The sequence below is a fragment of the Aspergillus bombycis genome (genome assembly GCF_001792695.1).
Source record: "Aspergillus bombycis strain NRRL26010 chromosome Unknown contig00022, whole genome shotgun sequence".
In the NCBI taxonomy this organism is placed as follows: Eukaryota; Fungi; Ascomycota; class Eurotiomycetes; order Eurotiales; family Aspergillaceae; genus Aspergillus; species Aspergillus bombycis.
This window is the reverse complement of record NW_019170024.1, coordinates 261,727-285,862: the sequence shown is the minus strand read 5'-3', so window position 1 is coordinate 285,862 and position 24,136 is coordinate 261,727. Positions and strand designations below refer to the sequence as shown.

The window sequence follows — 24,136 nt, the reverse complement described above, 5'->3', positions numbered from 1 at the left end:
TCGAGACCGTGGAGAAGTACCCCAGCCGACAGTACCAGGACACGTCTGAAAAGACTAGAAAAGAAGAATAAAATACTCACAATCCATAGCTTGGTGACCCCAAGGCAGGATAAATTGAGGGAAATAATGGTGAAAAAGGAATGGAGCGAGGTGGGGAAGAGGGGGGGGGATGAAGTGGTGGAGAGGGCGAGAAATGAAGACCGCTGAGAATATGATGAGGGAGTAGAAAGAGAGTTGTCCGTCGGCTGGAGGTGAGCAAGTCTCCGTGAAGGGATTGGCTGGCAGCCTGATCCTTCAGGCTGTCACAGCCCACCATCCTCTGTGTGGCTTAGCGCCGGCACAAGCGAGACTCCAATAGGCTTCACGGCACCGTTTTATCACGTGTTTCGGTCTGGCGGATCATATGATATTCCGGAGAAAAATTGGGGGACTCATCCACTCACCAATCATAACCGGAGGAAATAATGCAGTCATGACCTCTGCCTGAGGCAGGCACGGTTGCCCACAATGCCTGACATAGTTTTCTTCTCCAAGCCCCTCTTTCTCGAGGCCTTTCAGCACTGTCCTTTCCTCCACTTCAGTACCTGCTGGCAATCTGTTCGTGCAGTTATCTGGTGTCTCTTGCCTTCCGCCAGCTCGACTGGAGCAGTGTCAACTTTTCTGCCCGGTAGAGACCACTCCACTGTGGACATTGCTCTTACACCTACTTATACATATATATAGCCATCAGTCTACCCATTTGCGCGTCGAAACGACTTGAACAGGCACCATGTCTGACAAGCTTACCAGGTATGGCCCCTTGTGATGTAGTTAATGCCATATACATAGAAGCATTCCCTAATACGATTTTGTTTATAGAATTGCTATTGTCAACAGTGACAAAGTAAGTTCGAAACTGCCCCGCTGTCGATTGTATAGGTATGCAGCTTTTTTGCTCACGCATACTTCAATCAGTGCAAACCGAAGGTACGCAACATACACCTGCTTTCTATTTCCATTTATAGGTTGATACTTATCTATTCTCAGAAATGTCGCCAGGAATGTAAGAAGTCTTGCCCCGTCGTCCGGACGGGTAAGCTTTGTATCGAGGTCACCCCCGAATCGAAGATCGCCTTCATCTCCGAGCGCCTCTGTATCGGTTGCGGTATCTGTCCTAAGAAATGTCCTTTCGGTGCGATCCATATTATCAACTTGCCGACCAACTTGGAAACCCAGGTCACCCACCGTTACTCCGCGAACAGTTTCAAGCTTCACCGTCTTCCCATGCCTCGCCCCGGACAGGTTCTTGGTCTCGTCGGTACAAACGGTATCGGAAAGAGTACTGCTCTGAAGATTCTTAGCGGCAAGCTGAAGCCTAACCTTGGGCGTTATGACAACCCTCCCGACTGGGAAGAAATCCTGAAGTATTTCCGTGGTTCCGAACTGCAGAGTACGTTTCATTTTGGAGCCGTGCGGGAAGGAAAGAACGGTTGCTAACATGATACAGACTATTTCACCAAGGTGTTGGAAGACAACCTGAAGGCTGTTGTGAAGCCTCAGTATGTCGACCAGATCCCTAGAGCAGTGAAGGGTCCAGTCCAGAATGTCGGCGACCTCATCAAAGCTCGTGCTCAGATGGACAACATGGATCACATCCTTGATGTCCTTGGTATGTAGAGCTTGCACTCTTGGCTTGTTCCATCGCTAACCAGGACTTCTTAATAGAGCTTCGGCAAGTTCACGGACGTGACATTGGCCATCTTTCTGGAGGAGAGCTTCAGCGGTTCGCCATTGGTCTGGTCTGCGTCCAGAAGGCCGACGTGTAAGACGGATTTGCCTGATTTGATGATTGATACTTTGGTTCTAACAGAGTTATAGTTACATGTTTGACGAACCCTCTTCTTATCTTGATGTCAAACAACGTCTCGCTGCCGCCCGTACCATCCGAGAGCTTCTGCGACCCGACGACTATGTTATCGTTGTTGAGCACGATTTGGCTGTCCTTGACTACCTTTCCGATTTTGTTTGCGTGCTTTACGGAAGGCCTGCAGTTTATGGTGTGGTCACATTGCCCTCTTCGGTTCGTGAAGGTATCAATATCTTCTTGGATGGTCATATCCCGACTGAGAACCTTCGATTCCGAGAGGAATCTCTCACCTTCCGTCTCGCCGAAGCAGGTGATGACTTCATGGTTAACAGGGACCGTGCTTTCAACTACCCAAGCATGGAGAAAACTCTTGGTAACTTCCACTTGAAGATTGATGGTGGTAACTTTACAGACTCGGAGATTGTCGTCATGATGGGAGAGAATGGTACCGGCAAGACCACTTTCTGTAAGATGCTTGCTGGCGCCGAGAAGCCCGATAACGGTGTTTCAGTACCCAAGTTGAACATCAGCATGAAGCCTCAGAAGATTACCCCGAAGTTCCAAGGCACTGTTCGTCAGTTGTTCTTCAAGCGTATCAAGGCTGCTTTCTTGTCCCCACAGTTCCAGACCGATGTCTACAAACCCCTCAAGATCGACGATTTCATTGACCAGGAAGTTCAAAACCTGTCCGGTGGTGAATTGCAGCGTGTTGCTATCGTCCTAGCTCTCGGAATTCCCGCCGATATTTACTTGATTGACGAGCCCAGTGCTTATCTCGACTCCGAGCAGCGTATCGTGGCCGCGAGGGTCATCAAGCGTTTCATCATGCACACCAAGAAGACCGCTTTCATTGTCGAGCACGACTTTATCATGTCGACTTATCTTGCTGACAGAGTCATTGTTTTCGACGGCAAGCCTTCTATCGATGCGCATGCCAACAGCCCCGAGTCTCTGGTTACCGGCTGCAACAGCTTCTTGCGGAGCCTGGATGTTACCTTCCGTCGTGATCCCAACAGTTACCGTCCTCGTATCAACAAGTACCAGAGTCAGATGGACCAGGAACAGAAGTTGAGCGGCAACTTTGTAAGTCTCCTGAGCTAGTATTGTACACGAATTTTACGCTGACGTTTATATCCTTAGTTCTTCTTGGAAGAGGAGAATTGAAACGGTTGTCCCAGGGAAGCGTGACCGCGACCGTCATAGAGATTATGATGATCGCAACCCCCACCGGCGGCAAGATCGACGTCGCGGGAAACGGAGGGACCTTCGGTTAGTGGCGTTTTTCGGCGTTACCAAGGCTTCAACTCAAACTAGGCGGCGCCGTCTTCGTGGTGTGCGCCCTCTTGGTGATATGGATGGTGCTTCGGAGGAGGAAGACGATGAAGAAGACAACAATGACTAGGGCCGGTGGTCTACCTGTTCTAGTCCGCTTCGCTGCGTCCGGTTGTCGTCTCTCATTGTTGTCCTTCTCACACCCACACCCACACTGTCCGCAAAATTTAATTTGTTGTCTTCACCATGTTCGTACGTGGAGACATAGGACCCTAGTTCAAATGGGGGATTTTTGGGTAATGGTTTTTTGGATGGCGTGATCATGCGGAGTTGTGATTGTCAAAAGTTTTGATGATTTTATGGCATAGATGGTCACTTGACCGGCATGTAGATGATTCGGCGAAGGCAAAGGGACTGGATATAGGTCAAGATAGCTGACCATAGTTCATATTCTTCACTTGTCTGTGAACAGCCTTGTTGCTTACACTCGTATTGTATGTACGGTAGTCAAATGAAGTAGTGTTCACATTTTGCAATTTGGGTGTGATACTGAGATGCCAAAGTAGCTGGTTATGTTAGGAATTAAGAGTCCCCAGGGAGTCAGACCTGCTGTATCCCAGGTGCCCTTGCAAAGATCGTGAGTATCTAATGGGCCCAGCTCTAATCGGCCACACCTGAGAAGTCTCTGGTCAGACCAAAGTTGTCTATTAAATTGTGATATATAGTAAACTTCGAGTTTCCTTTTCTTCTTTACGCACCTCTGGTGACATATTCGTTAAATTGTTAGTGCTCAAATACTTTGGATAATAACCAAGCCTGGGTATATATCTGTATATTATATATTCCCCTCGTAAGAGAATAACCAACATCTGCATTTACAACGATAGCATATACAAACCAAAACAGATATACCACCAAGAGGCAGCTTTCTTTATTTTTAAGATGCCTCTCAACTGAAAGCCGTGTATTAAAACGTGTCTTCCATTGCGTTTTCGGAGACTTGGATATGGATGAGTACCCTAAGCTTGGATGAAACCGTGTATCTAGAAACTACGAAGCACAGGAAGAAGTAAAATAGGAAGTATATCATGGACAGCACTGAATGATCTCTCTGCGAGTACTGGAAAGATGGACCGAATCTGATCTCTAAGACAGCTCTGCAATATCACGCGAAAACAAGTCCAGGTTCGAGTAAACCCACCGACATGACTTGAACAAAAGTAAGATTAGTGACAATGTTTTGATCATATCCTTCGATAAAGCCATTGAATGTTTCTTGTCATTGGTCTTGGAAGGACTATTGTCATGATAGCTTAAAGACCCACTACCCGAAAATATGAGGTGTTAGATATATACTCAAACCATGTACTATGGCTCATTTGAAGGGCTACAGATTGGCGCAAGATCATTTCTCTTTCCTTTGGTAAGAGAAGCTTGATATAAGTTGAACCATCTATTACCTAGCATGGGTAGTGGACAACCTATAAACCTTCCCAAGCCATTTCTCCAATCCGCTCGTTTGCCCCCTTTCCTGAATGCTTCATAGCACCTGTCTGCCCTAAACTGTTGTGTAGCACTCCGCTGAGGCTCGACAAAAGGGTAAGCCCTGTTTCAGCTAAGAATATACTAACCGATCCAAATGGATTTTAGGGTGAGCTCCAGTACTGTAACCCTCTTGTATCAGGAATGCATATGACATAGTAGCCGAACCCTGTCTACTCTCACGACCAAGAACACCTGTACGGGAGTACTGTTCTGGACTATTGAACTTGAAGAGTTACAAACTATCTAAGAATGTAGTTATCGGGGTACAGACGTGTAATCAATTGAGGTTATCATTTAAGAGGCACTGGACACTGCTAGCGTTGGGGTGGAAGTATTGATATCAAGGGCTGGTAGGCTGCTGCTCGGAGTATGCTCTAGCTTAGGGACTGGACTCGAGTAGCGAGAGAAAAACAATCATCCGAGGACTGGATAGTCTGGTGATAGAGGAGCCCTGTTTTGTTTACTTGAAATTGATGTATTGACTTCCTAACTGCATACCCATTCATAATACTACTTAAAAATACTTAATCTTCCTCGATCTCCCCTTCTTCGCTACCAGAATGGACAGCCTTCTCCTCCTTCTTGGCTTCCTCTACCGCTGGGGTGCGCTCGCGACGGTCTTTGTCACGTTTGGGACCTCCACTGCGCTCCCGTTCGCGGCTGTCACGACGATACCGTTTAGCAGAGCGACTGGCCACGCTTTCTGTGTCGCTATCACGCCTGCGCCGACGGTCATTGCTGACGATGCTTCGAGTATCCGCACCGTAGTCAAGCTCGTCCCGATTGCCCCGTGGATCACCGCGGGTGCGATAGAGTCTTTCACGCTCTTCTTCCCGGTCGCGGCGTTCGCGGTCATAGTGACTGAGAGAACGAGTGCTTCGTTCACGATCACGATCACGATCACGCTCGCGGTAGCGATCCCTATCTCGGTCCCTTTCTCGATCACGTTCTTCTCGCCTCTCTCGCACCGGTGAGAGCCCACTAACCTTCCGGTAGGAACGCTCGCGGTCTGCCTGGGCTTTACGCCGGTCTGCCTCATAGGCATCCGGTTCGGGGGTACGACTAAGGCGACTGGAAGCTCCTCGCCTCTCGCCTCTATAACTACGATGATCGCGCTCACTGCGGTCATAATGGTCGCGTCGGCTACCACGATCTCGGTCACGGTCCCGGTCAGTATCCTCTTCCTTCTCCTTTAGGCGGCGAATGACCTTGTCAAAAGCAGCCTGTCGAAGTTCATCTGATTCGATAGCCTTATATTCCTCGTATTTTTCAATTCTGGGCCGCACTTGTTCCCAAGTATCTGTCGGTCGGACAGGAGGCTCCAGACGTTTAATCCGCGAGCGTAGGGCATCAACAGCACGGCGCTGATGACGATCGGCCGCATGCTTTTCCTCTTCAGTCCGTCGAATTGCTTTATCCTGAATGCGCTGGAAGATAAGTTGAAGGATCTCCTGATCAAGATTGGCTGTGCGGCGATCAGCAAGCACGATGCCATGGAATTCCTCGAAGGTAGTCTTGGGCGTAACATCAAAGCGTTTGTCCTGCGAAAGGCGTGTCAGTAGACAGAAACATATAAGTCAGGATTACTCACATCAAGAACATCCAAAACATCATTTCGCGGGCCTCGAAGTGACCGCTCTTCTTCCTCAACCACATCCCAAAGGAGATCTAGGGGGGATGAACCCGAATTACCCAATATTCCAAGATAACGCGGGTCTTCTTTAATCAATGGGTAGATGTTCATCCATTTGCTGCCAGCCTTGATCTTGCCCTGAGACCTCAGCTCTTTCAGAAGTTCAGTAAATTGCTCACGAGCATGACGCTCTTTTCTTGCCTTTGCGGCTTTCTGTTGTTGACGCGCATCATTGAATGCCCGTTCAAGGGACTTGATATGGTTTTCAAAGACAGTCAAAATATCAGACTTGCTGAGGGATTTGAACTTATCGTCATTTTGCACTTGGTCATTTGACTGAATGATTGCATGCGCTTCAGACCACCGTGTGTACGGCTCGAGCTCGAGTGACTTCAGAATATTCACCAGTTCATCCATTGCAGCTTTGCGCTTAACGGATTCCTGTTCGGCGTGCTCTTTCTTGAGTTCAAGAACGTACTCCTCGAATAGTTGGCGCCTTTCATCCTCATCATCCGTAGATCTGAAGATAGTCTCGCCCTCAATAATCGGCCGAATGGTCTTCCAGCGACTATAATGCTTGATTTCAGGATGACGCTTCAGCATGGTATTGAAATCTGCTCTGAGCTTAGCGAATCTTTCTTTCGCCCGATCCTTTTCCTGCATGCGAACCTCGACCGCGTATTTTTCAAAGGCTGCCTTGCGGTCTTTGGGGTCTTTTAGAGCACGGTATTGAGGGTCCTTAACAGTTGCGCGAATAGTTTGCTCCCAAGACCAATCCGGTTGTACATTATGGCGTCTGAGCATTTTCATGAACGCATTTTCCGCCTCCTCAAGTGAACCGTACTCTGGCTCTGTAGTCGTCCCCAGCATAGGGGCAGCCACAAGCCCATTGGCATCGCCAGAGCCATATCCACCACGTCTATCGCCATATCCTCGATCGTAGTCGTCGCGTTCACGCTGCTGTGGATAGGAGGAAAATGAGCTAACACCGCCTGCGACAAACGTTGGCGCCCTATGCGCATGAGTTAGTATGTGAAGATCCAAGAGAAAAGATATATAAGATGCTCTAAGGTCAAAAGACATACGCTGCGGGCGGAGGTTGGGCCGTCTGAGCTTGCGCCAAAGCATTTTTATAGACATCTGGCATCTCCCAAGTGCTTTGCTTGGTCTCCGTATTGTACCAATACTTTCGACCACCATCAGCAGTATACTCTTTCCATGGTTGATTCGCCAAAGCACGCTATCGAATGAGACCAGGTTAGCAAATACAAACGTAGATTATGGGAGGAAACGTACCTCGACGGGCGTCATCAACTCCACAGGCTTATTCCATTGTGTGGCTTTTGTCTGGACATTGTAATAGTATACCCTTCCATCGGAGTTGCGAGCCTCCTGCCAAAGAGAAGACGCCCCTGGGCCATTCATCGGATTCATAATGTTTGTGGGAAGTTCCCCAGAGCAACAGTGATGTCGTTCAGATGGAACACGCGCGGAGCTCGAAAAAGTAGTGTCCGAAGCTCTGCCTTCCTTCCAACCAAAGATGTTTGCACTGTTTGCACCCCAAACCCCATACACCGAGCATCATCTCCGACAACCCTCGAAACTCTTTTTAAATTGGACATATATTGACAGAGTCCATTGAGCAGTTCGCCCTAAATTTCGTGATTGTCGCGTGTCGCTTGCTACCGCTAATCGGCAGATGGGCATGCGGTAGTTGTTCTCACAATGCCGAGCCTCGAAATCCCTGGGGAATTTCTAAGACATTCTGTGCTAGATACAGTTGTCCCGCATGCTTCAGATATAGATCTGGAGGCGGCGCTGACGTCTGCCTTGGAAGGGGGAGCGGATGATTTATCGTCTGTTCTCTCATTTGTACCTCAGCGCTCACTTCTATTCTTTGGTACGTAAATACCTGGTCTCCTAATCGAGCTGTCTCTTACTCATAGATAGTATCATACAGATGAGTTCTGCACTGCCCGCATCGTTCTGAGACTCTCCAACTGCTCGCAGGCGAGCCTAAAACACCACCTTCAGCATCTGGAAGTGAGGCTCGATGTATTCGCCATCGACCCAGCTGAAACAGTTGCTGAGAACCCCACACCTACTAGGGACCTAATATTCTCAGGGGTTGTTAGTAGAGATGAAGAGCCGCTGGTAGTGGTGAATGAATTCGAAGGAGAGGCGGGAAGTGGTAACCATGTCTACGTGATTTGGAGCATTGAGACATTTCTCAGTATGGGCCGCTGTGTCTAAAGTCTACTAGTCATTTTACTAACCCTGCCAGAACGCCCTCGCATACGGATTCAGCACCCCTCTCTTCTATTTATTGCATCCGTTAGCCTCAGCCCGTCTGAAAGTCGACAACAGGAGTCCCGCGATGACGACTATCTTCCTCCATTGGTTCCTGCATCTACAAACATTCTGCAGCCATTGTCGTCTGATAACGCTTTCCCACACAAGGATCCCTTTCTGCCAGCATCTAGACTTCTGCGAGTTGTCCCCGCACAATATAGCGAAGATCCTATCTATAATGTCCAGCAACAATCAGGTCATCCGATACGGGTTGTGCCTGCAGCCAGTGCAAGGATACGATACTCTCGGTTGAATTCTTATTCTGGACGGCCAACAACCGTGGCAAGCCTTGATTTCGAGGTGACACCATTCCTCAGTTGCGAAGTTGTCTTCGATAAAGCAGAACTCCACATGTCAGATGGGAAAATCGAAACCCTCTCTGATGCATTAGAGCTAGTTCCGCCCATATCGTGTCGTCCCCGGGATGACATTACTTTGGTGTATAAACTGACGCCAGAATATGGCCCAGATCCTAATCCCTCGACAACGGTGATGGTCAGCATCTTAGACATCCGTCTGGAGGCCATTATTAAACTATCGGACAATTGCAACCCACGGATTCTGATGCAATGGAGGACAAATGTTGATTTTTCTATGGCCCTCAACCCTACGTTTGGTGGACCGAGTCAGGCTTTGCAACGGACCAACCGACCGGCTAGTCTTCCTATGACGCCGAATCAATCCAATACTGCAACTGGAGGGCCTCCCAGCAGGAGCTCCTTCCGGGAAAGGGCGTATTCTGTAGCAGATATGGGAGTGACCGTGTCATTTTCTGGCCCTGCGAGTGTGGTGGTCGGGAAACCCTTCTCTTGGAACGTTTTTATTGTCAATCGGTCAACAACGCCTCGTAAATTCGCTTTGATTGCCATTCCACGAAGGAAGCGAGCCGATCCAAGGAGTCACGTAGCCCGACCATCGTCTTCATCGCTCACAAGTCGACGGGAGGATCAAGTTGCCGAAGCTGTGACAGATGATAATATCGTTCATGCCATGCAGAAGAGTGTGGCAGGGCAAGAGGCAGAGCTGGTCTGTCTGAGCACGGATCTTCGGGTCGGGTAAGTCTTACCCAACTGCGCAAATGATCTACGTATATTACAGATAGACTGATTCGATGTGTTTGGATAGTCCACTTCTACCCGGAACATGTTTTGCGACAGAACTAAAGCTGCTTCCGTTGGCAGTGGGGGCGCTCCATTTAGAAGCCGTGCGTCTTGTGGAAGTCAACACGAATGAAACGACAGACATCAAAGATCTCCCGGATATCCTATCCTTTGATAGGAAAGGAATACAACCTTAGGATACGACTTAGAGTACCGTACATACATGACGCTATCGTCCTGGAAGCCAGGAATGCCTCCTGCGTTGATATAATATAGACTTTCATGTGATTTAGAAATCGGCGGCTAACATGCAGGGAGAGTACTCCGGAGTAGCACTTCCATTATTACTTACTATTTATAACCATGGAAGCTATATTGAAAGACTAAAAGAAAAAGGGGCCAAACAAATCTTCTAGGCTGGTAAATCCTACAGTGAACCAGTCTATGATGCAAACTAGTAATGATTCGGCCCCAGAGGCAGAAAAATTATGCAAAGCGGAAGGCGGCGGCAAGGCGGACACAATGACTGGACAGCTGATCTCAGGGTGGGATTGGATCTACGCGCCCGCAATACCACAATTAAATAGATAACGGCAGCCTTATTGCCTCTTGACACAAGACACACGACAATCTGAAACCCCATCAAGATTCCATCCCCCCAGCTGGACAGGGTGATCGACCTTCATCACTGGCTATTTAGTGGAGACCTATCCCACTGACGTCGGTACATATTCCATATATTTTTACTGGGTTAGCGTTGTGGGTTTCTTGTCCAACTTGCCTCCCTTCTTTTGCCCTTGACCTCTCCTTTGCGTCATACTGGCTGGATCCCGCCGAGCGGAATCTTGCCTTCGCCTTCGATCCTTTTCCACTCCGATTATCTATTAGTTTTCGGTTTCAATTAGCTTCACCATGTTCTCCGCGGCGCGTCGAAGAATTCTGGATGGACTCAACCGGAGATACATCTATGGCCGTTTGGTAAGTGTTAGAACATCCATGGCTTTTTTTACAAACACTTATTACATGCAACCTTATCTTTTTTGCACAGTCACCGATAACTCATTAACTTCTTGTATACAGCCCTTGCTCCACAGCATAATTTTCCTCATCGAAATGGCGGTTGCGATGCGGTTGGCGGCCAAATTCAACTCCTACTATGCGGAGAAGCCGAGTAAGCCTCTTGTATCTAACGCATCAAAGGCGACAAGCTAATCCACTCTGTAGTATTGACTACTATGGTGACCAACGCGGTAACTATCCCTTAGGCTAACGTCTTTGTTCTCGACAAACGCAACTAATCTTGAATGCCGTAGGTCCTTGGTGGAGTTGCGGATACAGTTGCGCAGCTGATTACGGCGTTCAGGGCTCGACCGGGCCGACCGAATTATGATCCTGGCGATCTCATCTCAATCGAAATTCATGATCTTGATAAGGAGAAGCCACCAGCTCTTGGGGAGTTGGGGCACGCGAGACCCTTGCCTCCGCCTTTTGACTTTGAGCGACTGACCCGGTTCATGTCATATGGTTTCTTCATGGCACCGATCCAGTTCAAGTGGTTCGGATTTTTATCTCGGACATTCCCACTCACCAAGAAAAACCCGACCATTCCGGCCTTGAAGCGAGTTGCTGTAGACCAGTTTCTCTTCGCGCCTTTCGGTACGGCGATCTACGGACTGCAAATATATATGGGATGCTAACAGCGCTATAGGTCTGGTGTGTTTCTTCACCTTCATGACACTCGCTGAAGGCGGTGGGCGTAGAGCCTTGACCCGCAAATTCCAGGACGTTTACCTGCCCACTCTTAAGGCCAATTTCGTCCTCTGGCCAGCTGTGCAGGTTCTTAACTTCCGGGTCGTTCCAATTCAATTTCAAATTGTAAGTGTTGCATTGTTACCCTAAGGCAACAACCCGAGCCTGTATAATGCTAACCTCATTGTTCTCTTCCGTAGCCATTTGTGTCCTCTATTGGTATCGCCTGGACTGCGTACTTGTCCTTGACCAACTCTTCCGAGGAAGATTGATTGAATCACCTGCGATGATGACATTGATGGTTTCGGGTGGGTTTCGGATCGTCAGTCATTTCAAATTTGTCGCTCTTTGTTTTTTTTCCTTGTGTCACTAGATGTTTTCCGGGCGTTGTATGTTATCGTTGGGGTTCTGCTGCCTTATTCTTATGGCTGGTGTCTAGGTCTTTCCCCCTTCGGTGGGACGGTTCAAAAGGTGTCAATTTCACTACTGGTTGTTTTCGCACGCATATCATTAAACAAGGTGTAACACCATCTACACATTGTTTCACCGAGCTTTTGTCATATGATTCTCACCGTAGACTTTGAGGTGGTATAATGCCAATCGATTAAGCGCCATGGATGGTTCTTTCTGTTTCCACTCCTGAGCGGCGGGCGGATAAGGTAGGCAAGAGGGAGGGGCAGGGCCCCTCTGCCCTTCCGTACGAGAACGGCAGAGCGGTAGTATATAATTCCATTACTTGAAGCAAACCGATCTACAGTAGCTCGATCCGAGGCTATCGAGAATGCAAGCATCTGGAGTGCCCTGAGGTCCCCGGACCCTTCCGTCATCATTGACATCAGTCCCGCAACAGTCCGATGCGTCAGCGAATCTCTCACCGGTGGCCCCACCAAACGAGACAAAACAATGTTCCTCTACCCCGCCGCTGAACCGATCGCTTCTATCAGGAGACTGGTGTTCACCGTGAAACGCATTGAGTATTTCTAAACTTCCCCTCACTCATTTAAAAGGTGCTCCGCCCCCCTTCGTGCTGCCCTGATCTTTCACGCTGACCACCCCCCACCTTGTGTGATAGAACATCGTCCATAATGTCTCTCTCCAACAAGCTTGCCATCACCGATGTCGACCTCAAGGACAAGCGCGTCTTGATCCGTGTATGTACCTACACCGAATGAAGCTCGATCATTCGCGCGGACCAGCCAATGCTAATGCTTGACAACTACTAGGTCGACTTCAACGTCCCTCTCGATGCGGAAAAGAAAATCACCAACAACCAGCGTATCGTCGGTGCTCTGCCTACCATCAAATATGCTATTGAGAATGGTGCTAAGGCCGTTGTCCTCATGTCCCACCTCGGCCGTCCCGATGGCAAGGTCAACCCCAAGTACAGCCTGAAGCCTGTCGCTGCTGAGCTGGAGAAGCTGCTTGGCAAGAGCGTCATCTTCGCCGAGAACTGCGTCGGCAAGGATACTGAGGAGGCTGTGAACAAGGCCACTGGTGGCCAGATCATCCTCCTTGAGAACCTCCGCTTCCACGCCGAGGAGGAGGGCAGCTCCAAGGATGCCGAGGGCAAGAAGGTCAAGGCTGACCAGGAGAAGGTCGCAGAGTTCCGCAAGGGATTGACTGCTCTTGGTGACGTCTACATCAGTAAGTTCTTATGGATTTCCAATCGTGGTTTGTCTCCCTATGCTAACTTTTATCCCTTAGACGACGCTTTTGGAACTGCCCACCGTGCTCACAGCTCCATGGTTGGTGTCAACCTGCCCCAGAAGGCTTCTGGCTTCCTGGTGAAGAAGGAACTTGAGTACTTCGCTAAGGCTTTGGAAAGCCCCCAGCGCCCCTTCCTGGCCATTCTGGGAGGTGCCAAGGTCTCTGACAAGATCCAGCTGATCGACAACTTGTTGCCCAAGGTCAACAGTTTGATCATCACTGGTGCTATGGCCTTCACTTTCAAGAAGACCCTCGAGAACGTCAAGATTGGCAACAGCTTGTTCGATGAGGCCGGTAGCAAGATTGTCGGCGAGATCGTTGAGAAGGCCAAGAAGAACAACGTCAAGATTGTTCTGCCCGTCGACTACGTGACCGCTGACAAGTTCGCTGCTGATGCCAAGACTGGTTATGCCACCGATGCTGACGGTATCCCCGATGGATACATGGGTCTGGATGTCGGTGAGAAGAGTGTTGAGCTGTACAAGAAGACCATTGCCGAGGCCAAGACCATTCTCTGGAACGGCCCTCCTGGTGTCTTCGAATTGGAGCCATTCGCCAACGCTACCAAGAAGACCCTCGATGCTGCTGTTGCGGCTGCTCAGTCTGGTTCCATTGTCATCATCGGCGGTGGGGACACCGCAACCGTCGCCGCCAAGTACAAGGCTGAGGACAAGCTCAGCCACGTCTCCACCGGTGGTGGTGCTTCCTTGGAGCTTCTTGAGGGCAAGGAGCTCCCTGGTGTTGCTGCTCTGTCAAGTAAGTAAGCGAAATGCCATAATGTGTTGAAAGGGGGAAGCGTCGGACAGTCTTCATGTCCAGCATGTCTTCTCGCTTATGAGGGACGTTTAACTTTCATAAATGTAATGTACATGAGACGATAAATTAATCCAAAATTAGCCATTCTGTTCATCTTTGTGTCATGACAAGAAAGGTTCTGATGATAGAGTGTTATAACATAGTGTTGGGTCCTAAGCTGTGACTGTTTTAAGCAACTAGGGTTGGACACGGAACTCAATCAGGTGTGGGATGAAGTTTGAATTCGTTTCACAATTATATTGTATGTAGATATAGGATACGTGACGAGACAAACTGTCGCCACCTCTTCTCGCTTGTAAGCCTGCTGCCAAGTATCCCATCATATGTCGCCTCCTCAACTGCACATCCTCAATCCCAGTACAGTGCGGTTCAAAGAAGACTTGAAGTAAACTCTTCGAGCGTCGAGATCTAGCCTAGCCCCGTTGTGAGGTTATGTATAGCGTTTCATCTTGATATAATTGTAGTTCCACGGTCAATTAATTCATTGAGCTGTCATTCATCTCGCGAACCGATACCATGCCACACTGCATACTAACGGGATGCTTCGACCTTCTTCAGTTCCTCCCTGCAATCAAACCAACAATATTAATACCGTGTCATGAAGTAATATGAATAGCCACAATGACACCGAGCTCCTAGCAACAGCTGGAGCTGGGGCCACCATGGCCACCATAGGGGACCAATACGCACTTCAACTGCTTCGAGAAGTCCTCGGTGGCATCATCGTCATCCCAGCTCTCCTCCCACAGGTGACCATTAGCACCGTTCGCTGCTCCAGACGCTTGTTCGGTTTCTTCTTGTGGCCAGTCTGCAGATAGAAACCTTCGGTCAGCGCAACTCTCATCTCACAAAGCAATCGAAGCTTCCAGTAACGCAATCCGGTCGCTGGTCTTTCTTGCTATTTTCACCGGGCGGAATGCACTGATATTGTCTGACCTTCAACGGGGAAATCCTCGAATTCATCGTCTTCCTCCAATACGGGGGGCTTCTGCTGTTGGGGTTGCTGCGAAGCTTCGGGCTTATCGTGGGATTGCGTTGTGTTCGACATGATGGGTGGGGGTGAGAGAACGATGTGTTCGGAGTAGAAGAATAAGCGATTAACCAGATATTTTCTTAAGTGTGGGTATTCAGGAATAGCTCAAATGGGAGAGAGCCGAAGCTAAGCAGGTAGTGATTATTAGAATTGATGGGTGAGGGCTTTTGGTTGTTGCTTTCTGTAAGAAGCGCGGAGACCGATCGATGGCTTTGGGTTGGTCACTGACGCCAGACCTGAAAGCCAAGACCGACAATTAGTGAGTTAAGGCCAACCCGATTTGTGACTAATTAATGTCCATTAACTAACTAGTTAATACACAAAAACTACTATTAAGTACACATTCTTTTTGAGGCTCTCGGAACTGCCGGAGGGACTGTAGGTTTTGAGATCTCTTAGTAACTCTTTAAGTTCATAATGAACTTAGAAACAAAAAAAAAGCCTGCATAAAAGTGAAAGCAGCAAAACCAGGACTGATCGGATATAATCCTACCGAATTAATTCACTGAATGGGGCCAAAGAGGAGAATGTACTCCGTATGCGTTCATAATATTCTCATTAAACCAGGTTATTAACAGCAGTTCTTACATCCACTGGCAGGTCATCGTTCTTTACCCTTTATCGCATGGCCGGACGCTCCGCCTCGCCGCCATAGTGGACCACGGTTCTACTAGTACTTAACCCATTCATCTTACCTATCGCGGCTCTTATGACTGGGCCCTTCTTTTCCTTTCCTACTTATTGTTCTTGATTTCCCGCTTTTCCTTTCTGTATCCTAGAAGGTTATGTTCCTGGAAGCCCTTCACACCCTTGACCCGTATCTGATGGGAGAGTGTATTTTCTTCCCATTCTGTTTGCTTTCGTCTCTTGGGGTTTGCTCCCCTTCGGCTTGCGCTCTGACGTCTGAGAAAAATTGATTACGATTTCAATCCATCTTTCGTCCCATCTCGTATCCATTTGCGACGGTTCGCGCGACCTGCACCCTTCACCATGCTCAAAGTAGGCTCGTGGTTATATGGCAAGAAGGCTGGTGCCAATGCCTCGACGCAATCTTTGGACTCGTTGGTTGAATTGCGGGATCGTGAGTGTTTCTTTAGCAATCATCTCAATGTGCTATGCGTGCAGTGATGTACTGATTTGTGTCTCCTCGTATGTGTAGTTGAGGATGCTATGCGGGGTATGTACTTCTCACCTCCTGTGGATGCCCGAAGCCCCAGTCAAGATATATACTAATGTTGTACGAGAAAAGCTGCAACCCTAATCCTGAATGATGACGTTGACGGCGCCGAGGATGGTCTTTCGGAAGGAGTTTCGTCTTTTCACAATGTGTGTATTATCCGTGGTAGAGGAGCGTTACCACTGCTCCTAGGATCCACAGCGACCCTTTGGATGCTTTTACTTACAATCCCTTTTTCTTCATGTATAGCTTGGACGAGGGGTTGTTGCATTTATCCGGGCGACACTGGGATTTGAACAGGAGATTATGCGCCAAGGTCCGTGGACCCTTGGTCTCTCGGCAAGAACTAGGTTGATCACTGACCCCTGGCAGCATCGGAACGACTCAATACGGCCGAGACCAGTGCGGCCAATGATCAACATAAGGCTCAGCACAACTCCCATGCCCCTAACACTTATCACTCGCCGATTTATTCGCCGGGCACCGAGTTCGCTCTTTGTCAGGCGATGGCTCAGCTCATGAGTGCTGTTGTGGGTGTGCTCAATGAGAGCCTTACCGAAAGTATCAAAGGGTTCTATAAAATGAGAAAGGCATACATCACGCTAGACGGTATCCTCAAGATGGAGCAGGCATATATGCAGTCAATTTCCGGTGGTGTGTCTCCTGCAGACCAGGGCGAAGCATCCAAACCCAACCCGACAGCCACCGTCGAGGCTACAGGGCTATCCCAAAGGTTGTCTGATCTGAGTGTCTCTCAGGATAGCAGCAAATCTGGGGAGTTGACTGAGCCATCGACGCCTAATCCCGCGGATATGCTTAGCCACGATCCCGATTCAGATATCTTCAAAAACCAGATTGATGTCTTCGTGCACTCTGGTTCTAACTTTTGTTTTGGTATTCTTCTTCTTGTTATCTCCATGGTTCCTCCGGCCTTCAGCAAACTGCTTAGCATCATTGGATTCTACGGGGATAAAGAGCGGGGACTGAGGATGCTATGGCAAGCTAGTAAGTTCAACAATTTGATCGGCGCACTTGCCGCTTTTGCGATCCTCGGTTATTACAATGGTTTCGTCCGTTACTGCGATATTATGCCAGATCCAGTACCGGGAGACCAGGGTGATGTGCAGGGCTATCCTCAGCGGAGGCTCGAAGCTCTATTAGCGCAGATGAGGCAGCGGTTCCCCAAGAGTCAGCTCTGGCTGCTCGAACAGTCCAGGATGGAAGGAGCGAACAAGAATTTAGAAAGATCTCTGGAGCTTCTGTGCGGTAAAGAGCGCAGTCCGCTCAAGCAGGTCGAAGCTTTGCGGGTGTTTGAGCGGAGCTTGAACGCGATGTACCTTCACAAGTATGAGCTGTGCGCAGAAGCATTTCTCGAGGTTTGAGCTCCTCTTCAAGCGGAACTTGTGTATGAACCTGCTAACGAGCGTTTAGTGTGTCGAGTTGAACTCCTGGTCTCGCTCATTATACTATTATATTGCAGGAGCATCTTATCTCTCCTTATACCGGAGCACTATTGTAACAGACCCTAAACAAGCGGAAGAGCACGCAGAAAAAGCTACAGAGTACTTCCGAACTGCGCCATCGTTTGCCGGAAAGAAGCGCTTCATGGCACGGCAACTACCTTTCGACGTATTCGTTGCACGAAAAATTGCCAAGTGGGAAGCGCGAGCGAAAGAGTGGAGTGTGCCCCTTGTGGAGGCAATTGGCGTTGATCCCATCGAAGAGATGATCTTCTTCTGGAACGGACATAGCCGGATGACACAAGGACAGCTAGAGGAATCAATGCAGAAGCTCGCCTGGTCCGAAAGCGACGAAAACAAGACGTGGTCCCGAGAAGGCCCCGAAGAGAAAGCAATTTTGCAGCTATTGCGGGCCGCCGTTTTGCGTGCGATGCGTAAACATGATGAGTCCCGAAAATTGCTGAAAGAGTCTGTCCTCAACCATGACAAATCTCTGTTCACAGGTCATCTTAAAGACAACTGGATTCACCCAGTGGCTCATTTCGAGATGGCGGCTAATCTCTGGATGGAACGTCCCGGTTATATAGCCGCTCACGATGCTCCGGCTACCGAGTCCAAGGCTGCTAACAGCGAGGAAGTTACACCACTCGAAAGACAGCAGGTACGGGAATGCAAGGAATATCTTGAGAAGGCTGCGAGGTGGGAAAGCTACGAGCTGGACGCTCGTATTGGTCTCAAGGTGACCGCTGCCATGGAGGCAGTGCGCAAGTGGGAGAGCACGCACTCTACTCCCACCAATTGATGAATTTATGTATTACGATCATATACATGTATCTGCATGGGCTCTCTTTCCAAGATATACGATGGGTAGAATATATGAATAGAGGACTACATGGTGGTTTGAGGATTTGTCGCGATTGCCTAACAGACTATTGAACATGGCTCAATTCATAGACAGCTTCCTCCCACCTCTGTCCTATCCGGAGTGCTTATGGCTTGCTTGTATTTGGTGGAAACGTCAATATTTCAATCAAAGATGCCGCGGTAAATTCTTGATTACTTGTGTCAAGAAACTGCGCATGAACGTCATGCTGTTGAAGATAGCTTTGTCGGCCTTCCTTCCTGTACGTCTCACGTGACACTGGATGGATCCGGTCCACTTTTCCTGGTCTTTTCCCCCAGCGATCGTCCTTTTTAGCGTCCAAAACGCTCTCGGAAAATATTCCGCAGAGCGGTTCGGCAGGGCTTGGCGAATGCATTGAATGCGGATATTATGCCACTCAACTACGATTAGCTTTGAAAAAACTGAGCAGCGACTAATAAGATGTCACGATTCAACTTCCCCTGGCATTTCTGGATTGCTGGTGACTGTGGGTGAATGATCATCAATACGGGCTTCAGCCGAGCTGCGACCCCACTACATAACTAACCTAGCGGCGAATGAATTTACCGGCGAATGAAGATGTGGTCGGACGTCCGATTACGGTCTCGGGGTGGTGACTCGGTTAAGACGGCTTTGTCTCCGGCCGTTGGAGACGAACTTTATATATATAGTTCTGGTTCCTGTCAAAATTGTTCGAATTGCCTAGACTTTTGATTTTGCCTGGAACCAGTGACGTTTACTCACACTGCTCGATTGCTCCTGGGCGCCAATTTGCGTTTCCCACTCCTGTCTCACAGGAAAACCATCCTTTGGGGACTTTTCAATACTTTACAGAATTTTCTTGGCAGCCTGCGTTATCTACGTCATTAGTTAATGAAGCCATGACAAGAGACGAAGAACGCTCTTCATTCCATAGCTCTCTTGACGATGATAGCAACTCACTAGAGCAGCGGCGCACCAACTACGATGAACGACCCAACGCAGCGCTGGAGAAGCAGAGTACGGCGGCCTCTGCCCTGTCAGTCTTTGAACAACGTGCGCAGTCGGTAGTTTCAAGAATTCGCAGTCGAGAACCTGGTCAGACTGCACGCTTCACGCACCCTCTGACACATACCAAAACATCAACTGATGTGATTGTGGACTTTGAGGGGCCTGATGACCCGTATCTCCCGCTTAATTGGAGTTTTAGGAAAAAGGCTATCACCACTCTATTGTATGGGCTGACAACAATGGGTATGTAGCTCGTTTACCTCTATATTAATTGCCTAGAGTCCTAACAATGCTTGAATTCCAGGTGCGACTTGGGCCAGTTCGATGTATGATCCAGTGCCTTCTTTTATGTTTTCCGGCAATAGCATACTGAGACAAGGACAGCTACTCCACAGGCACGAGACAAGTCGATGCGGAATTCGGTGTCGGCGAGGAAGTTGGTACTCTTGGTACAGCATTGCTGTTATTCGGGTTTGGTAGGTTCTAATGCTGGATAGCCCGCCTATGTTAAGGGATCTTTGGCTGATGTCACTCTAGGGCTCGGACCGCTTGTATGGGCACCGTTATCTGAAGTCTATGGGCGTAAACCCGCCGTTTTAGCCCCATACTTCATTGCCGCTGTATTCTCCTTTGGCACCGCTACCGCCAAAGATCTGCAAACTGTTATGATCACTCGGTTTTTCACCGGATTCTTTGGTTCAGCACCTGTCACTAATACTGGCGGTGTTCTGAGTGATATTTGGACTGCGGAACAGCGAGGAGCGGCCATTGTTGGTTATGCTATGGCCGTGGTTGGAGGACCGGTGCTGGGGCCCATTGTTGGTGGTGCAATCGTTCAAAGCTATCTTGGTTGGAGATGGACTGAATATGTCAGTACTACCTTTTATTCGTACCACCACCGACAGACTCTAACATCTGTTCTTCCAGCTCACCGGTATAATGATGATGTTCTTCCTCGCGATGGACGTTCTGTTCCTAGATGAAAGCTACCCTCCGGTGTTATTAGTCTACAAGGCCCAGAGACTTCGATTTGAAAGTGGCAACTGGGCTCTCCACGCGCGCCACGAGGAATGGGATGTCACATTCAAAGAACTCGGCAACAAGTACCTCATCCGCCCCTTCCAGCTCCTGACAACCCCAATTTGTTTCTTGGTTGCTCTCTACGCCTCATTTGTTTACGGTATCATCTACCTCAGTTTGGCAGCTTTCCCCGTCGAATTCCAAGAGGTCCGAGGCTGGAATCAAGTTGTCGGCGCATTGCCATTCCTGGGGTACCTAGTCGGAATCCTCTTCGGCGCGGCCGTCAACCTTCTCAACCAAAAGTTTTACGTCAAGCGCTTCAAAGCAAACAACAATTTCCCCGTTCCCGAAGCCCGCCTTCCCCCGATGATGCTAGGATCCGTTTTCTTCGCCGCAGGCATGTTCGTGTTCGGCTGGACCGGTCAGCCGGACATTCACTGGATCGGCCCCATAATGGGTGCCGTGATGATGGGCTTCGGCTTCTTCACTATCTTCCAAGCTGCCCTCAACTATCTGATTGACACCTTCCAGAAAGTGTCCGCCAGCGCTGTGGCAGCTAATACTTTCCTTCGGAGTGTCTTTGCCGGCTGTTTCCCGCTCTTCGCCAGTATTATGTTTCGCAAGCTGGGTGTACCCTGGGCTGCTAGTGTTTTGGGCTTTGTTTCAGTTGCGCTTATACCCATTCCGTACTTGTTTTACATCTTTGGGAAGCGCATCAGGGCCGCTGGGAAGTGGTCTCGTGCTTCTGTATATGGGGACTGAGCGCCCGTTGTTTTTGTGACTAAATGATTATGACGACATCATGTCCAAGAGATATAGTTGAGTAAGGTTTGTTTTTGTTGTTGTTGATTCAGTGCTTCATATACCCTTTGACGAAGCAAGGATAAAAGTTTTTGTTGTTTTCGTGAACTTCTAGAGATACCAGAGCTGTGACTTGGAATACAGGCAATTCTTTAATTATGAGACTATGACTATATGCGATTGTGCGGCATTTATTTCTCTTTGTTATTTCTTAATTCCACCTTAAACACTCTCAGACCCTCTGGACAAGGAAAAGTCTGGATTTGGTATATATTGACCAATTAGAGTACAGACTCCCTTTTCCTCGTCAGAGGGTCTGAGAAATGACGGGGCCTAGTATTTTATTAGACAAGTTTTATTTTTCTTTTTCTTTTTAAGTAGCCCTAAATCTGCTGTTTTCAAGCTCAGGTTTCTTATCATTACTTTATATACGACGGATGGTTATATTTCTGGGAACAAAGAAGATCTGACAATATTACAGAGTAAAATCTATAAACATATAATTCAATAGTTAAACTATTAATTTTAATATATATTTTTTTAATAATATATATATAGAATATTATTCTATCTACACGTATACTTGCAATAAAAATATAATAATATACGTGATTATATAAGTAGCGGCTTTATGAAGCGGACCGCCTGAGAAACTGAGGTAACAGTCACGTACATATCAGGGTGGCAGGGATTTAAGAAGCCTCAGCTCTATGTAAACTAGTCTGTCAACCGCCACCTTCATCTTTTATTATAGAGTTTCTCTTCTCGACAATATACCATGTCTGGTTTTCCAGTAACGACTCTTGCCACGCACAAAGTGCAATGTGCAGATATGCGCAGTCTTGCCCAGGTTCCATGTCCTTTTCCACTTGGGCCTTTCGACCACTTGCTGCCGCCGTTTGCCACAATCGCGGTCGTCTTTGTATGGAGGAAACCGCTTGGGACTGATACCGCTGCTGGTGGCCCAATCATTGCATTTGACCTTCTGCACTTGGCGCTTTCTCGGTTACTGGACTTCTACCCACATCTGACCGGTCGAGTGCGTATTAATGCTAAGGATGGAAGCACCGAAATCTATCAACTGGGTGAGGGTGCAGAGTTACATAGCGCGGTATGTGAATCGCCACTCCGTCAAGACGTGGTGCAGCTGGCCCCGGATGATATGCCAGGAGAGGGCAAGGCACTGCTTGCAGGATATAGTGGCACACCGGAGGGCTTTCCCAATGAGCCAATCCTGAGCATTCAACATACGCGATTCGGGTGTGGTTCAGTCTCACTAGGTGTGCGTTTAAACCACACTGTCGGCGACGCGCATGGCTTTTCGCAACTGATGGAAGATCTCGCCGAGATTTACCGCGAATTGCGCACAGCAATGCGAATGAGCTCACCGTTGGAAGATGTGCAGCTGCAGCAACTGCCCTGCATCACATCTTACCTATCTGATTTTGAGTTAGGTCCGCGGGAATCTGAGATAGCATTGAACACAAAGCCGGCTGATTATCACGTCGAACAAACACCAACTATGATGGACTTTAAGTCTAACAAGCTTGTCACCGGAAAGTTGCTACATTTCACCCGAGGTGAACTCCTCGCCTTGAAAAATGCCGCAAGTAGCTGCCAGTGGGTTTCAACGTTCGAAGCACTCTCGGCACACCTCTGGCTGAGCGTTCAACGCGCACGAATTCATCATCAAAATTTAAGCAAGACGGCTGTAGATGTCTGTGATGATACTGCAGATCTTCTCACATCACTTGACTGGAGATCACGAACACGGCTGAATCTTCTACCGAGATACTTCCCGAATGCAGTATCAGAGCCTCATATAACATTATCACTCAACAAGCTTTCCGATGATTCGTTACCGCAAACCGCACAAATAATCCATGAGACGCTACGAGCAAAAACGCCGGCAGATCAATATGAAACCTTATTATGGGTCATGGCGCAGCCGAACAAGAGCAATATCAGTCTACGGTTCCGGTTCAACGATAAAAGCTTCATTATAAGCCAGTGGAATAAGCTCAACATGTACGGGATTCATTTTGACACCGACACGCAGGGCAACTGTATACTTCCTGACAGGGTGTGGCCCCCTTTTACGGAGGCTTCATTAGTAGACGGCCTTGCTTATTTTCTACCAACTAAATGCAAGGCGAGCACTGGCATCCACGACTCTGACATAGAGGTTGCCTTGTCACTGCATGACCCACTTTGGGCCATTCTTGAAAACGACACGCACTTTCGGAAATTCCGTGAATAATAAACCTAACTCACCTACAGTTATAATCTTTGAGTATATGTATAACTGTATCGTGGTAAGCCTAGAAAATGCTACCTAAACGCTTTGATTACCCTGCTGTGGATGATAATTGACTGAGTATGCCAAGTTATTAGATTTCTTCTAGAGAGTATAAACATTGCACATTTTTCCAATCAGCGGTAGGCTACATAAGTTAATAGCAAATAGGCAGATAGTATATATATACGATATAGGCTGTTTGGGTAGCAATTGCCCATATTTTCCAGTTGACAAGATCGAATAATAACAAGTTGGTATAATATCAAATATGGCAATGAATATAAATATAAATGTGTCAACCTCAATGAATAGTAAAAGGAAAGTTGTCCTGTTGGACAAGGTCACAACCGTTATAAAAATAAAGAAAATAGAATGAATGTGTAGAGAAGTCCAGCAAATAAGGTCACCAATTTGGACAAACGAGGGATGGAGGCTGGGTCCGTTCTGTTTATT

The 24,136-nt window shown here is 48.2% G+C and overlaps 9 protein-coding genes across 9 annotated transcripts; 7 read left to right on the top strand and 2 right to left on the bottom strand.

Annotated features, from left to right (window-relative positions):
- Positions 1-769: 769 nt before the first annotated feature.
- ABOM_004242 (ATP-binding cassette domain-containing protein) lies at positions 770-3,248 on the top strand (the record flags this gene model as incomplete). The annotated part of the gene is made up of 7 exons (XM_022531372.1): positions 770-789; positions 859-883; positions 1,027-1,429; positions 1,487-1,648; positions 1,705-1,801; positions 1,858-2,946; positions 2,987-3,248. 7 exons carry the CDS (start codon positions 770-772, stop codon positions 3,246-3,248), a joined length of 2,058 nt encoding a protein of 685 aa, XP_022391278.1.
- Positions 3,249-5,187: 1,939 nt separating this feature from the next.
- Positions 5,188-7,730, bottom strand: ABOM_004241 (snoRNA-splicing protein PRP40; the record flags this gene model as incomplete). The annotated part of the gene is made up of 4 exons (XM_022531371.1): positions 5,188-6,204; positions 6,255-7,308; positions 7,382-7,536; positions 7,593-7,730. 4 exons carry the CDS (start codon positions 7,728-7,730, stop codon positions 5,188-5,190), a joined length of 2,364 nt encoding a protein of 787 aa, XP_022391276.1.
- A 291-nt stretch (positions 7,731-8,021) lies between these two features.
- Positions 8,022-9,945, top strand: ABOM_004240 (TRAPP trafficking subunit Trs65 domain-containing protein; the record flags this gene model as incomplete). The annotated part of the gene is made up of 4 exons (XM_022531370.1): positions 8,022-8,196; positions 8,257-8,529; positions 8,581-9,703; positions 9,774-9,945. 4 exons carry the CDS (start codon positions 8,022-8,024, stop codon positions 9,943-9,945), a joined length of 1,743 nt encoding a protein of 580 aa, XP_022391277.1.
- Positions 9,946-10,660: 715 nt separating this feature from the next.
- On the top strand, positions 10,661-11,769 carry ABOM_004239 (Mpv17/PMP22 family protein; the record flags this gene model as incomplete). The annotated part of the gene is made up of 6 exons (XM_022531369.1): positions 10,661-10,726; positions 10,829-10,919; positions 10,973-10,998; positions 11,062-11,404; positions 11,457-11,623; positions 11,698-11,769. The coding sequence occupies 6 exons, from the start codon at positions 10,661-10,663 to the stop codon at positions 11,767-11,769; spliced, it is 765 nt and encodes a 254-aa protein (XP_022391310.1).
- Positions 11,770-12,582: 813 nt separating this feature from the next.
- On the top strand, positions 12,583-13,968 carry pgkA (phosphoglycerate kinase pgkA; the record flags this gene model as incomplete). Its single annotated transcript, XM_022531368.1, has 3 exons — positions 12,583-12,648; positions 12,721-13,141; positions 13,202-13,968. 3 exons carry the CDS (start codon positions 12,583-12,585, stop codon positions 13,966-13,968), a joined length of 1,254 nt encoding a protein of 417 aa, XP_022391309.1.
- Positions 13,969-14,655: 687 nt separating this feature from the next.
- On the bottom strand, positions 14,656-15,068 carry ABOM_004237 (proteasome regulatory particle lid subunit SEM1; the record flags this gene model as incomplete). The annotated part of the gene is made up of 2 exons (XM_022531367.1): positions 14,656-14,828; positions 14,957-15,068. 2 exons carry the CDS (start codon positions 15,066-15,068, stop codon positions 14,656-14,658), a joined length of 285 nt encoding a protein of 94 aa, XP_022391322.1.
- A 975-nt stretch (positions 15,069-16,043) lies between these two features.
- On the top strand, positions 16,044-18,492 carry ABOM_004236 (TTC39/IML2 family protein; the record flags this gene model as incomplete). Its single annotated transcript, XM_022531366.1, has 6 exons — positions 16,044-16,134; positions 16,213-16,230; positions 16,303-16,379; positions 16,480-16,546; positions 16,603-17,606; positions 17,662-18,492. The coding sequence occupies 6 exons, from the start codon at positions 16,044-16,046 to the stop codon at positions 18,490-18,492; spliced, it is 2,088 nt and encodes a 695-aa protein (XP_022391313.1).
- Positions 18,493-19,454: 962 nt separating this feature from the next.
- ABOM_004235 (MFS transporter) lies at positions 19,455-21,345 on the top strand (the record flags this gene model as incomplete). Its single annotated transcript, XM_022531365.1, has 5 exons — positions 19,455-19,806; positions 19,868-19,889; positions 19,948-20,039; positions 20,101-20,432; positions 20,491-21,345. 5 exons carry the CDS (start codon positions 19,455-19,457, stop codon positions 21,343-21,345), a joined length of 1,653 nt encoding a protein of 550 aa, XP_022391312.1.
- Positions 21,346-22,162: 817 nt separating this feature from the next.
- On the top strand, positions 22,163-23,644 carry ABOM_004234 (uncharacterized protein; the record flags this gene model as incomplete). Its single annotated transcript, XM_022531364.1, has 1 exon — positions 22,163-23,644. One exon carries the CDS (start codon positions 22,163-22,165, stop codon positions 23,642-23,644), a length of 1,482 nt encoding a protein of 493 aa, XP_022391311.1.
- Positions 23,645-24,136: the final 492 nt, after the last annotated feature.